General features: G+C 39.3%; 1 protein-coding gene and 1 pseudogene across 3 annotated transcripts in view; one reads left to right on the forward strand and one right to left on the reverse strand.

The window, feature by feature from the left end:
• LOC148721265 (QRFP-like peptide receptor) overlaps window positions 1–15530 on the reverse strand; it is a 108412-nt pseudogene that overhangs the window by 86167 nt on the left and 6715 nt on the right.
• LOC148721271 (uncharacterized) overlaps window positions 1–15530 on the forward strand; it is a 29198-nt gene that overhangs the window by 9927 nt on the left and 3741 nt on the right. The window contains exons 1-9 of one of the 3 annotated variants that reach the window (XM_088735900.1): window positions 2893–3019; window positions 5429–5691; window positions 6015–6135; window positions 7066–7188; window positions 7271–7393; window positions 10432–10728; window positions 11841–12125; window positions 13784–14097; window positions 15099–15240. The exons of 1 other annotated variant lie outside the window; for it this stretch is intronic. In XM_088735900.1, coding sequence (XP_088592026.1) covers window positions 2956–3019; window positions 5429–5691; window positions 6015–6135; window positions 7066–7188; window positions 7271–7393; window positions 10432–10728; window positions 11841–12125; window positions 13784–14097; window positions 15099–15240 — 1732 coding nt within the window. In that variant the 5' untranslated portion in view covers window positions 2893–2955. Of the gene's footprint in view, window positions 1–2892; window positions 3020–5428; window positions 5692–6014; window positions 6136–7065; window positions 7189–7270; window positions 7394–10431; window positions 10729–11840; window positions 12126–13783; window positions 14098–15098; window positions 15241–15530 lie in introns of those variants that run through there. One more of the 3 variants, XM_088735899.1, reaches the window with a different exon arrangement.

Genomic DNA, 15530 nt, shown 5'->3' on the forward strand with positions numbered 1-15530 from the left:
TAACACGAAAAGTGAGAAGGCAAATTGGGGAGCAAGAAGAGTGTTTTGGGCTAATTTATTCCTTCTTAAATTTAAAATCATCTCAAATTTTAAAATTTCAAGTTGCTAGAACCGAGCTCCCCGCCACTTCTGAGTATTTAAGTTTATTCTGCAAATTATAATTGCTGTAAAAAATATGCATAGATTGGGAATAAAATTTTTAAGTTATTTGAATGTACTGAAGCTTTTTGTGAGTTCCTAAAAGAGTAGAATTTGAAAAGCTACGGCTATGTGTGGTGAAAGATAAAGCATACGACAAGATGATGATCAAAACATTTTATTTGCGTAATGGTGCCTCTCCAAGTCTTGCAACCTTCCGGAGGTCTTTGTGAGTTTAGTGATATTTAGAAAACCACCGGAATTTGTATGTGACTCTTGCACAGGACTTGCAACTTCCTGTATGTCTTTGTGAGTTTAGTGAAATCTAGCAAAACATCGGGATTTGTTTGTAACTCCTTGACAGGTCTTGCAACCTCCCGCATGTCTTTGTGACTGTAGATAAATTTTTCAAAGCATGGTGATGTTTTTTTACTCCTGCCTAGGTCGGCATGCAAACTCGGATAGCAGATTTTAGAAAAAAGCGTTAGAAAAAGTAAGAGGGAACGTTCAAATTTTCTTCGCACTCATTTAACCACTTTTAGAGTTATGTTGGTCAGGCTAATTTTAATTTTTTTTTTTTTGGAATAATAGATAAATATAAAAGTAATTGTAGCACCAATGGTTAGCCGAAGATCGAAAGGACGGTTGACGGTTAAGCTTCCAGAAACCGTAAAGAGAAACTATACAAATACCTGTAAAATTAAAATTTAATGTATATTTCCCCTTGGTTGGCCTTGTAAACTTAGGAGTTTGAATTACCATGAAATCCTTGAGGGCTTATACTGCTCAATTCGTAAATAAAAATCGTAAACGCGGAGTAATCTCTATACACAAACCATGTTAGCAAAGCTTCCAAAGAAGAAAAGATTCAAACAAACTTCAAGTTGCACAAGCGAGAATTTACCAAATGTCGTTTTTACGGTATGGTACTCGAGTACCTTGTGTGTCTGAACAGGTACATGTGGCGACCGCTGAATAAAAAGGTACAACTACAATCTAACATTACTAAGCATATTTCCTCACACTTTGATCGAAAATACAAACAACTTTTAGCGCGCTGAACGCTAAGAACGGCTGCATTGGGTTCTCCAACTCAACATAACAAGGGGAAAGAGTCATAAGAAATGACCCTTGACAACCTTATAAATAAAGAAAGAATGAGGTGTATTTGAGCGTAGATTAAACTTCAGCTAGCTCAAATTGCCTGACTCGAGAAAATTATAACGGGCATTTTCTGGGAACATGCTCTTTGCATTCTACTGCTTCGTTCTCGCCGTTTTGGCTTCTCTGATACCTGCATAAGAAAAAGTGAGATTTTCCTATAATTTTGTCCTTGTTCAAGTCTGAGTACTATTTAAAAATTTATTATTATAGATTGTTATTATCCTTATTAACATAACAAAGCCTTGAAATATTCACACAAACTTCCAGTGTTGCTAGCTATAACAAATTACTCCAATCATGACAAATAGTTTTCTCCTTTGGATGGTATGAAGTAACCTTCAAATTTTACAAAGTTGAAATGGTAAATTGGCCACCGGTAAATTGGCCACTTACGGTGGCCAATTTACCATTTCAACTTTGTTGATATATCCAAATTATTTCGTTACCCCCACCTACGCAGTCCCAAACAGTTTCTTTCGAAACTATCAGCCTTTATTCAAATTTTACAGTACGTTCAACATTTGCCGAATTCATTTTACAACAAATTATTTACGAGCAACAAGATGAAGAATATGGGGAACATGATTTTTGGAGTAGCCAAAAGAGAGTATACGGTAGAATGATTAATCACGTCTCTACAACGCTGTCTATGCACGTTTTAAAATTTTCGATGCCACGTGATAGCGAAATTATCACTGGAGGTCCTTTGTATCGTCAATACAAGCGAACTAACGTTTTGTGAAAAATTTTTAATTTTCAAACCCTACCTGAAGAGAAAAAATATAGAGAAAAGGAAAAGCACCAGTGCCTTTAACTTTGGCCTTAAACGTGTTATTTGTATTAATACTTGGCTGTTGGTAAAATCTGAGGACTTTGTGGATTGAAACTTTGCCTCTGGAGAAAAGAAACTAAGCTTGAATCACATACATACATACATACATAAATCCATTCATTGTTACTTCCTAAAGAGCCGGGGCTTCTCAAGCTAAACAGGTGGTTTTCAAGAAAATTTTTGTTCAAAAAATTTCATGCAATCCTGTTTGATTAAAACGGAGATTGTTCACCGTCGATTCGTTGAGTTCCTTGAGATGTTTTATTTTCAAAAATAATGCTGTCAGGGATATACGGGATATGCTAGGAACTATATAGAACCGAAAGACCAATGATCCTTTCAAACAAGTTTCTACCGCCTGAAGAATTTCTGTGTTACTTCAGGATTTTGTATGAAAGTTCTACGTGTTTAGTTATGATGGTTTGGTCGTCTTTATTTTGCGGTCAAGTTTGGGTAGGTAAGGAGAGCGTAGAAGCATTTGTTAAAACGTTTTCAAGTAACTTATCGCCATACATTGCACCCCTACAGAGATAATTAAGCCAGAATAGATTAACACATAAAGGACAACTTTCCCTAAAATTCAAATTGAAGGTCACCGATATGCATTAAGTATAATCGAATTTCACCAACCAATTACATCCCAGAGAAACTTATTCATTTGTGGCAACCACTGACAACCCCATAATTAAACAGAGAAGGTTGTGTATTTGAACGCATATTAAACTTCAGCTGTCTCAATTTGTCTGATATTTCTCCGGCATAAGGTTGAAAAACTCGCCGTAATTGTTCGCCTGAAATACAGCGGGCATTTTCCAGGAAACATGCTCTTTGTATTCTACTGCTTCGTTCTCGCCGTTTTGGCTTCCTTAATACCAGAAGGACAAGGTGAGATTTTCCTACAGTTATGTCCTAACTCATGTCTGAGTACTTTTTAAAAGTTTACGAAGTCATTATGTTCCATTTTTATTATCCTTATTAGCATAACTAAGTCTCGAAATATTCGCACAGGCTTCTTTAAGAAGTATAAAAGAAATTAAAGTTATTTCAACCAAATAGTTTTGGCCCTGGACAGGCATAGTATATACAACGTGCGCATTTTATAAGAAGTTCAGAATAAAATTTTAAGAGAACACGCTTCTTGTATTAGCCGAAAGGGGCAGTTTAACTCGGAACATTTAAATACGTCTCTGTAATGCTGTCCATAAACGTTCTCGACTTTTCGATTCCGCGCGATGGATAAGCGGCCACTGGCAGATCTACGAATTTTAATACAAGTGGGAAGTCTTAGTGAACTCAACTAAAACAGTTCGGCTGGATCAAATGAAGCGAAACTTTTAAGTCAGGTAATATAGTTTTTTAAAAATAACGTTTTGTGGAAAAAATTTCAAGAGAAAAGAGAAAGCAGCAGAACTTTTACCTTTGGGCTTAAACATGTTATTTGTATTGAAACTCGGCTTTTGGTAGATCTCACATGCATCATCTTATCACTGTTACTTCCTAAAAAGGGCTTTTCAAGCTAAACAGGTGGTTTCAAGGATAAAAATTGTTAAATATTTTTTTACGCAGTCCTGTTTGATCAAAACGGAGATTGGTGGCCGTCGATCCGTGGATTTCCTTATGATATTTTATTTTCAAAAATTATGCAATCAGGTTTTCAACTTCTTCAAGCGCGAGAACAAAGATGACAAACACGACTTTGTTTTGCACGATCTGACGCGTATATCGAAACAGAGCGGAGTCTTTTTGTCGTTGAACACAGGTTTCATTGTGAACTGTGGACGGATTTTTAAGATCTATGAGTTATTTCATAAAACAATGAAGGTTCTGTCCTGGTGTAACGGTTCACAAGGGAATTACTATCGTTCTTTCTTTGTTTAGCCGGTCATTGGTTAGCTGTCGTATATTATTTGGTCTTTTGTATCGGCTCTTGTGAACCGGTACACGAGGACAGAACGACAATGAATGTCCGGCGGCATCAGTATTGCGAACTCCGAAGATCGGAAATTTCATGATGAACAGTGATGTCAGTAAATTTTCTTGGTCTCAAAAAGATATCAACTTTATTTAACTTTGATGTAAATAAAGATGTTGGACAGCATTTTTCGAATACAGGAAAAGATTCTGTGTGATAGAAATTCATGGACGTGTTCACTACAGCGGACATAGTTTTGAAAAGGAATTCATCTTTAACAGTGATGCAGACATCCCGTTTTGACTGACAGGAAAATTTTGCGGCCTCAAGCTGAATCAAATTCAACACCTAATTTTGAGTCCGCGCTTTCACTTAGTGGGGTAAATTTGAAAAAAACAAACTTATTCTTACAGTATAGCCTACCATCAGCACAAATCTGGATAATACAGCTGTCCATCGAAAACGCAAATTTTCGAAAACACGCTTTTAAAGAGGATGATATGAAAATGCCGACTTCACCCTTGTGGTATGTCCAGAATAAATAAAGAAAAAGAAGCTTTTCGAACATTCTTCCTATAGCACTATAGCACAAGGCTTTCTACTTTCCTTCATAGTTTTCCAAGATTTGCTATCACTTGCTAGTTTGAAATCAGACTCTGGAAAGCAGTCGCATCATTGGTCACAGTTCCTTGTATCGTATTTCCTTTTCACTTGACCAAAATGTGACATTTTAGGATTTGTTGTTCCTATTATACTCAATTACGCTCAGTCTTATAATGTGCATGCTAGAGCATACATTTCAGCGTTTCGTCTCCTGGTGATCCACACTGTGGAAGTAAACTTTTCATACATTTTTAGAGATAAAAACCCAGCACCTGAATAGGTATTAAAAGAGTTAATAAAAAGTTTCACTTTTCATTCATAATACGCAGTATAGTTGAAATCTGAAGTCACGCTACATAACAACACACGCTTTTCATGAAATGAGTTTTGAGCTGAGACCAAACAACAAGCTCCGCGAAAACGTAATCGTTTTTAACGAACTAAACAAGCTTGGACGAGACGACCATTATTACATACGTGATAAACACGAATCACTCTACATACCAACACGAGTAGTTTATAGACTTCGGCGTGGATCACTGAGTCGATCGATCACAATGGCTGATCGCATCAAAAAGAAGTTAAACTTTGCTATGATCATTCAGAATATAAATAAAAATAACTCGACTGGTGTTTAACGTAAAGCCAAAAGCCAAAAGCCAAACCAAAGCGAGAGTCATACAGTACTAACACTGCTGTACAGTCCCAATTTAAGTAGAAGTGCTTGTCAGTAGAAGTGCTTGTTAGCAGCTTTCTAAGTTAACACAATTTTTCTCTAGGTAATTGCCGCAATTTGAAGTTTACCAGTTTTCCTAAACCTGACTACCGACTGGAGAATCACACGGTTCGAACTGTTGACGTGGCTGACGAGGATATCTGCATGCTACAATGCTACCTGGAGCCTAACTGCGTCAGTTATAACTTTCATACGATAAAACAATTGCAAGCGCCTGAAAAACACAAGTGTGAACTGAATAATGCAACCATTGAACACGATGGAGACCTAGTGAAAAACAAAAGTTATGTTTACCGCGGAGCTGAGGTGAGGATTAATTCTAAGAGCTATAAGTAATACTCCCGTCCTTGTCCAGGAAAGCTTTGTAATTATTTGTATTTGTATTTGTATTTATATATTACTCCACTCCACGTAGTAGTACGTTAAGTTACATACTGACAAGGTAATAACCACTAGGCAATTCTAATTCTGTACCACGGGAAAGCTTTGATACGAGACCAAAGGATTCACCCACCTCTCCTTTCCTTTAAAATTCCCTTCTTGCGACGGGAATAAATGAACAGACGCGAGGAACCTGTCATGCCTGCCGAAATACCATTTTAAGTTTCTCTCTTCCTTTTCTCCTTAAGAATGCTTGCGCGAAAAATCCCTGCAAGAATAACGCAACATGCCAAGCTGGGTTTACAGACAGAGATTATCAGTGTTTGTGTGTTGATGGATCTGGATTTGAAGGCCATGATTGTGATGAGGGTAAGGAATCTCATACTTTTATTAGGGCAGAAACATTGAATATAAGTGACGAGTTCCACACTCTCCTCCCCCAAGTTGAAATTCGTTCCGGTGATTGGGCAGACTTATTTGAAAGGGATGAGTGTCAAACAATCGCTAGAACCTCAACAGTTTTAATAGTCACAGAATATCATAGCTGAGAGCTTTTGTCTTTTAAGGTTTACGGTGAAAATGATCACGGATAGCATAAGCTATCTGATTAAGAAAAGGGCGACTGGATGCGGGTTCATGACCTATTTCCCACATGCTCTCGATACATTTTTTCCTTGTGTCTCCTGTCAATATCTAGGCCACTTGTAGTTTCTCAGTTTCTTTTTATTGAAGTAAGTTTCAATGAAACTGGGTACGAATTGTTACGCCAAAATTCAGATATGACCCCATTATTAAGAAAAGATATAACGTAATGAAAAGCTTTTTAAATCTTCTAAAAGGAGCCAACTATGTATGATGTTCATCACTTTCTTCTTCCAGATATAGACGAGTGTTTGACTGGTAAACATGGCTGTGGAGGTAATGCGACATGCAATGACATAATCGGATCGTACAGATGCAGATGTAACGAAGGATACTATCGAAATAATATAAACTGTACTGGTAAGTATTCTAAGCATGAAAGCCAAAACACTTCAGCCAGCACAATTAAAAAAAACCTTGGTATACAAGTGATAGTCATTTTGTTGTCTCAGACACACACGAGTGTTTGAATGGAACAAACGGATGTGATATAAATACTGAGTGTGACAATACTCAGGGATCTTACAACTGCACTTGTAAAAATGGATTTCAAGGAAATGGAACTAACTGCACAGGTAAAATGTCATCTCATTTTCTCTCCATCAGAAGAAGAAATAACACAAGTGAATTTGTATGCTCTTGCTTCTCTTGTTCTAGACATAGATGAGTGTGCTGACAGAACGCATGACTGTGATGTGAATGCTGAGTGTAACAATACACTGGGATCTTACAACTGCACGTGTAAAGATGGATTTCAAGGAAATGGAACTAACTGCACTGGTAACATGTCATCTCATTTTCTTTCCATTAAAAGCAGAAATAACACAACTGAATTTCTATGCTCTTGCTTCTCTTGTTCTAGACATAGATGAGTGTGCTGACAGAACGCACGACTGCGATGTGAATGCCGAGTGTAACAATACTCTGGGATCTTACAACTGCACGTGTAAAGATGGATTTCAAGGAAATGGAAGTAACTGCACAGGTAACATGTCATCTTATTTTCTCTCCATTATTGAACGAGGATAGAGAACTGGGCACCGCAATCGGGAACCGTTCAAAGAACCTGTCCAGGGATTCTAGAATCCCGTGAATTCCTTCCAAATTCACCCCTTTGACTTGGAAAACAGGAAGAACCTTCTGATCTGGTTGTATGGTAACAGTTTCTACCAGTGACACCCTGTGCACCTCCCAAAGAGATTCGCCACTCAGTTTTATCTGGGCGTTTCCAGCGTGAAGGGTTCCCCTACTAAAGTCAACAACGCACCCATTGGTTTGTAAAAAGTCCATCCCAAGTAGGGCATTCTGCTTCAGATTGTCGCAAACATAAAACAGCTGCTTAGCTCTTATCCCCTCGAGAGTGGTGTCTAGCTCTACAGTTCCCAGGATACTGAGTTGTGAGCCCTCAGCACCCACAATCTTGGATGTGACCTTCCCCAGGGTGTCACTTAAGCTGATATTTTTGAACACTTCCTTATTCAAAATGTAGATCGGGCTACCACAATCCACCACTGCACTCACAAGGACCCCTTTGATCTTGCAGTCGAGCAAGAACACATTAGGTTAGATGGAGCTAATGCATATCACTGGTACTTGGTCTCCGGGCGGAGAACGACTCACGGTTACGATCTGTCCCCCGCCCTGCGGAAGTTTCCCTGTGGGCAGTTCCTCTGGAAATGATACATAAACCCACATGACCAACATCCCCTACCCCTGCCATTGGGTTGTCTGAGTCGAGGAGGAGCGTAGTTTCCTCTCACACTCCTTGAAGGGATTACATTAACCACCGCTTCAGTTGCTGCTTTTGCTGTAGCTGATGCAATCATGGTTGAAAGCTCGGGGCCCAGCCTGGTAGGGGTAAGTTTAGCACCTCACGAACTTCTCCCCCATTGGTTGACACATCGTTCACAACTCTCTCTCTCTCTCTCATTCTAATAGCTCTGAGTTCCAACGCTTCAAGCTTCAGAGCTTCTGAAAGGGCTTTATCTAATGTCGAGGGCTTAGAGCGAATCACATCTTTTTCAAGTGAGGCCCCAAGTGCATCAGTGAAATGATCAATACAAGCTTGCTCTAAACTAGCTGGGCTCAAGGTCGGTAAGCCTCTCCACAAAGGCGTTTAATATTAATGCTCAAATCCAACAAGGTTTCTCCTACCTTTCTTGGTCGAGCCTTGAGCGTAGCTTTGGCGGCTTCGAGGGCCTGACGCATTCCGATTTTTTTGCGTAGGGCATTGATCATGCGCTGGTAGGAGTTCATGTCGTCCAACGGCAGTTGGGACATGACCACGCGTGCTTTCTGCTTCATGCACAAAACCAGTTGATTTGCTTTTTCTTCTTCACTCCAATCGTTCATCCTCGTACAGACTTCAAACTGATCCAAAAACGCCTGGAAGTCTGTGTCGTTTCCACTACCCGAGAATTTTTCGGGCTTCACTACAGTCGATTTCGCCGACTGTCTCTTAAAAAGCAAGTGCTTGCTTTCCATCTCCGACACCTTCTCCAACGCTTTGTTCGCCGATTCCCTCGCTTCTTCCCTCTCACTGATTAGTGTGGACTCCCTTTCCTTGAGTTCGCCGAGCTGCTGGACGACTCGTTTGTGTTCTTTCTCCAACGCTTCAAGGCTCACCTGTGTTTGTCGAAACTCCTCGTTTGTCGATCGCAAAGTTGCGTTTGCCAGCTTCAACTGCTCGGTTAACCGCTCGAAAACATCCTCCAGCATTTCCCTCGAAGCCATTTCGTCCGGGATCCCACCGCTGCCACCAGTGTAACGTTTAATAAACCTCCTTTGATACAATTAGCGGAGGCGACACTATAACAACACAAGATGGCCGACCTGATTTTCCCGCTCTGCTTCCCCCAAGCCCTGGGGCGAGACTAGCCTCGTTTCCTAGCAAAGTTACATAACGAATACATTAAAACTCGAGAGTATTATTTAAGAAAATAAAGTAAAAAAAATTGGAGATAGGACTATTTAAAGAAAATTTAATGAAATTAACTTGGGTGACGCTTTTAATCGCACTCTCGCCTCGAGAGACGGAGGAGAATCAGAGCTAAATGTACTTCAAGAATTTGAGCGAGTCAAATTTCTAAAAGCCACTAAATTTAACATTCCAGATCAGAAAGGCATGTGATACATTCCTTTTTCAACAAATGCATGTTTGGAAGTCGTTCTAAATACTATGGAAAACGCTCGTCAAATTCTCAGTTCCCTTTGGTTTTCTTCAGGCTCTCGCAGCTCTTTTTATTACTTCATTCATCTTCTCTCTTACCAGGTGTGAAATTTCTCCATCTCATATCTTTAATTTCTAAGACTATAAGATATCTATGCAGTGACGACTTTGAGAGTTTAAATCAGATTCAAAGATAGCCGGGATAATCACAATTCCGATTTCACTACAGAACGAGATTGTAATTAACCCTTTGCACCTGAAGATGAATATGTATCTTTTCCATACTATTCTCTATATATTTCCAATGACACAGACAAGGAGAATTTGTTTGACAATCAAAGGATTCTTAAGTTGATGATCACTTCCTTGATTCTCATAAATTGTTTGATTTAGCGACGATCTACATATCTACATTAAAATACGTCGGTAAAGTCGTTAGACATCACACCAACGTTAAAAATACAAAAAGTATAAAATAGCAAGAATAGAAATAATATTTACCAGTTTAAAGTTTCTCGTTAAAATACTTGGAAATCTTAGTTTTAAAAGTCTCTAAAGAGATGCTTTCAGCAATATCTTTCGGAAGTTTGTTCCATGTCCTGAGGGTGCGTGGAACGAAGGAATAAAAATATACATTCTTTGTGGCTTTTATATTAAAAAATTTGTAATCGTGACCAGAACGATACTACTCTAAGGAGAAATTAAATGCTAGTCATTCTTAGGGGCTGAAGGGTTTGATGATTAAAAAAATACCTGAGGGAATGAGCCCACATATGGCAGAAGAAAATCATAGACCGCGAATAGTGAACGTATCATCCAAGTTTTGACGAAAACCTTGCAACTTTATTTAAAAGCGTCACCTCGCTACGAGTCAATTGGATGCTTTAAAGACAATACAACCAGTCCTGCCATAGAAACGTTGGAAGGAAAATCTGATATCTTGGATGGTAACTACTCGACCAGAAATAATTCCATCGACAAATGTTTTCGTGCTGCCGAGAAGCGAGGATTTCATATCTTTGCAGTTCAGGATGGTGGACGATGCCAAGCCAGTGCTTTGGCCATAAGGACGTTCCAAAAGCATGGATATGATAAATGCCCGTCTGGTGGTAAAGGAGGGAAACAAGTCAATCATGTCTATTACATTAAGGGTAAGATTTTATGGCAAGTTATCCATGCTAATCTACCCGGTAGTATAGCATTGATACCTTCGACGAAATGCCCCGCAAGACTGGAATTATAAATCATGCCTCATGATTTGGATTAAGTCACCATCAACAGCTCCGCAGATATTTCCGTATAAGCTCATACTCTAATAAGGAATTCATTGTTCACGCAAATATTTCTCTTTTAAAAGAACTCTGTGCATATAGTGACTGGCTTATTTCAATCAAATTTGCTTGAATTTATATGCGGATTGTCCACCCTTTTTCTACTGTGGCTCCTCGATGTCTTTTTCCTTTTTTGATGGTAAATCGGAGACTTCTGCTTGAGTGATGGTGAAACACGATGTTTTGCTATGTTGAAAATAATACGCAGCATGACAATTTTGTGGACCAACGATTTTTTTGTGTTTTCTGAGAACAACCTTTTCCGGTTCTAGGCGATTGCAACTTCTGTTGAGAACAACTTTTGGCATACTTCATTCATTGCACATGTAGACCTTTTCTTGAATCCTACAAAATCTTTGCGAGCGGAGTTTTATGTAACCCAAAGGAACTGACACAACAAAAAAAATCCGTCAAAAACCTAGACTTTCTCAAAGTTGTTCGCTTGGTTTTATGTTCTGGTTTGGTAGGACCCGCGCTTTCGCTCGCCTCGGCTCGCTCGCGCTTCGCGCTCAAAAGCGCGACTTGTGAGCAAGTCTATCAAAAACCCTACTCCTCTAGGCTTGTTACCAACTGGCTCTTATTTTTCTTATTTTTACCCGCAGAATTCTTCTCTCCGGGAACTTTCTTCTGCAAAACAAGAAAGATTGCTTACCCGAAAATGTCTAAATGAACTTTTAATTTTTTGAAATGAAACCAGCATTTAACTCTGGAGATGTTAAGAGACGACTTCAGCCGAAATTCTTTTGGCTGTGAAAGGTTCATGCGTCTCCCCCTTGCATTTGCTGATCGATTACTAAAAATTTGCCAATCTAAAATATCGCTTGGAAGTTTTTCCCCTCTGCCGATGTCGATACCCACACTTGACATGTTTGGTATGTAGACTAATTATAGCTATGACATTAAACGGTTCTGCCTGCTATTTACTCTTTCAGTACATAAAAGTATTGGATGCTACGAATTGGATGATAAGAATCGTTTGTTTCGTGTATTGTGGGGGAATGATTCCATCTTTAATAGAAGTCACTCTCCGCAGCTTGAGAGCTTCATTTCAAAATGCGCAGTGGCAGCAATTAGGGAAGGTTACAGGATGTTTGCACTTGACGATGATGACACCTGTAAAGCAACTGCTACTGCGCCGCGGAAAATCAAGACATTTAAGCGATCTAATAAGTGTGGTTCGAGTGGGAAGGACGCTCTTCAGGTTTATACCATCAGAGGTAACTATGTAGAACGAGAATCTAGTAGTCCACTTCAACATTTGAGGATGGGCATTTAATGGTTTATATATTAAAATGACAATCTTTAAAAACCGGATTAGCAGTCTGTTATGGATATCTGTTATAGAGCAGCTTTTTCTCTTAGGGCTCAGCATCGCCGGTAACGACCACAAACTGGTATATTGCAAAATATTGATATATTCTTGAAGATAATACACCTCTCCTGATAAAGTCTTGATACGCATGCCCAGGATCAAGATCTCCATAATGAGCTGACTATATAATCAGTATCAGCAAGAATTACCCTCTATAATTCCCTAAAGTAAGGTTTTTACGTGAGATGTAATTGGAAATTTCTTGAAAGATCTTAACCGTCACGAATGATCAAGCATTTTCCTAGTTAGGTTCGTTGACTGTGTTAGAAATGTTCTGACCTACGAGCAAGTAGCCACGTTTTAGCAACACATTTCAATTGACAGCTGTTGTTTATCGCGAGCGAACGACATTATAACATTGCTCTAAAAGTTAGCTCCCTTAGGGTTCATATCGACTCAGTTCGAAACAGAGGTAATTCATGTCAAAACTCCACCCCATGTGATCTAAGTATGGACGTCAACAATCAATAGGCCATTTACGAATTACCTTTGGCCTCTTTCTCAAAACGAGGCCTGGTGCTCAACCATTCTTGTGAAAATAAGTTTAATTTGCACATAAATGAAACTTATCATCATATGAATGGATGAGCACCAAAAATCGCTTCGCAAAAGAGGCTTAAGGTAATTCAGAAATGGGCCATCCCCTGCTTGGCAGAAGAAAGATAATTAAAACGAGGTTTTCCTATATTGTGGGGTTTTCAGAGTTTTACATGAGAAAATGCTTAATAAGACGAGAAAAGAGCTCTGATGCTCTTGATCTCTTAAATGGTAGATTATACACCAGCTCTTCACAATAATATTCCCTCACAGACACGTTAACAGTATTAAGGAGATCTTTTCTGACCAATAAAATACACCTGGGCTCAGTTGTATGAAGGGCGCGCGGATAACGCTATCTAACGGATAAATAGCTATCCAGCGGATAAGCGATAACAAAACATACTGCGCAATTTACAGGATAGGGATTTATCCACTGGATAGTGTTATCTAACCTTCGAACAAATGGCGCCCGATAGAGGCAGAAGCCAAAATTTTACTCAGATTACGTAAATTGGAAAATATCTACTAATGGCATGTACATACATACATACATACATACATACATACATACATACATAGGTTAATTGACCACTCCCCATTGGGGCTTTTGAGGGCCAACACCCACCCATCCCACCCAGGGGAGCTCATGCACCACACAGTAATCTCGTGCGTGGGAAATTAACGCCTCCTACCTCTGCAGGAGACGTGGCCTACGGTTTGTTCGTCCTTATCCGAGAAGATTAGAATATATATCCATTTCTTGATTATAGAAAGGTAGCAAATTCTCCTCGCTTATTTTAAGACCATGAGTATTGGTCCTGCCGGGGCTCGAACCCTCAACCTCCCGCACAACATAATCCGGCGCTCTAACCAATTGAGCTAACCGGGAGCAGCATAATAAGTAGTTGCAACACTTTGATATTTTAACTCGGTAGTTTAAAGTTTCCTTTTGTTTTGAAATAGATTTGGGTTGTCAAGAAACACTTGGTATGGAAAGTGGTGCAATCAAACAAAGGCAGATAAGTGTCTCATCCTGGATACAGAAGACCCTAAAAAACACAAGATTACATGACACTAAGAAGACTTGGATAGCTGATTGGACTGATTCAAATCAGTGGCTCCAGCTCGATCTCACAGCTCAACACACTAAAGTAACACGAGTAGCAACACAAGGATCCCATCAGAACAGTTACTGGGTGGAGAAGTACAAGCTACAATACAGCAACTATGGAGTGAGATTTCAGTACTACAGGGAACAAGGACAAACCCCAGTTAAGGTAAAACAGATCCGAGGCAGAAGAATATTTTGAAACGTGACGGCTGCTTATTGTACGCCGTAAATTCAAAATTATAACTTAACTTAACTTGAACTTTCCAATGTGTTCTTTGAGTAGTTGGTTAGGACAAGCATTCGTATAGCTTCATACTTTTTACCACTTTCTTTGCCCAGGTATAACTCTCATCTGAATAAAGGCTGATAGTTTCGAAAGAAACTGTTTGGGGCTGCGTCGGTGGGAGTAACGAAGTAATTTGGATATATCATCAACAAAGTTGAAATGGTAAATTGGCCACCGTAACGATTACAAAAGCTGACGTTTCGAGCGTTAGCCCTTCGTCGGAGCGAATAGAGGGATTGTGGGTTGTGTGTGCTTTTAAAGGCAGAAAATGGAGCAACGTTATTGGTGGGAACATGGGAACGAGAAAAACAAGAATAAATTAGTGGAATGAAAAGCGTTCGTTGATCCCTGTGGGATTTAGACTGCCGGTTTGGAAGATCATCTTTCAAACCGGCAGTCTAAATCCCACAGGGATCAACGAACGCTTTTCATTCCACTAATTTATTCTTGTTTTTCTCGTTGCCATGTTCCCACCAATAACGTAGCTCCATTTGCTGCCTTTAAAAGCACACACAACCCACAATCCCTCAATTTGCTCCGACGAAGGGCTAACGCTCGAAACGTCAGCTTTTGTAATCGTTACGGTGGCCAATTTGCCATTTCAACTTTGTTGATATATCCAAACTATTTCATAACTCTCATCTATCTAGTTTTTGATTAATCTCAGATTGATATTTGTAGAAAAAGCTCGTCTTAGTTTTACCTTAGCGTGGTATGGGATGAATTTCACGAGTCAAATCGAATCGGTTTACTCGTGAAATCATTGCAGTATGTTATTTTATAGATAGTAGTTAACAAGTTCTCATGTATACAACGCAAGCACGTAACGTACATTTTAAAACAAAACGAGCAGCATTTATTTGATATTTATCTTGATGTAGAAGTTTAGTGGGAACACAGACAAGAACAGTGTTGTTAATCACGACCTAAACCCACCAATCACAGCAAGGTACATACGTTTCCTACCACTGAAGTGGAACGATAAGATATCAATGAGAGTGGAACTGTATGGATGTGTGAAAGGTAAGGAAGACGGCTGTCTTCCAATGCTGATACTCATTGTATCTAGCCGGCTAATTGCGTAAACTGAGCAATCGATTCTGTTTTGTATTGTGTCGAATAAAAGATCCCGTTGTCAAGAAAAACTAGGTGAAGAAAATTGAAAGTTAAAAGTTGAATCAGCCGTACTAAAAACATAAAAAACGTAAGTGGTTAACAAAGACGATGACTGTCGGGTGCGTCCCAGAAATTGCTTCTAAATTTCCCTCGAACGAAACTATATGCAGTTTTGCTCTAATAAGCTTGAGACAGTA

This window comes from Stylophora pistillata, chromosome 10, assembly GCF_964205215.1.
Source record: "Stylophora pistillata chromosome 10, jaStyPist1.2, whole genome shotgun sequence".
In the NCBI taxonomy this organism is placed as follows: domain Eukaryota; kingdom Metazoa; phylum Cnidaria; class Anthozoa; order Scleractinia; family Pocilloporidae; genus Stylophora; species Stylophora pistillata.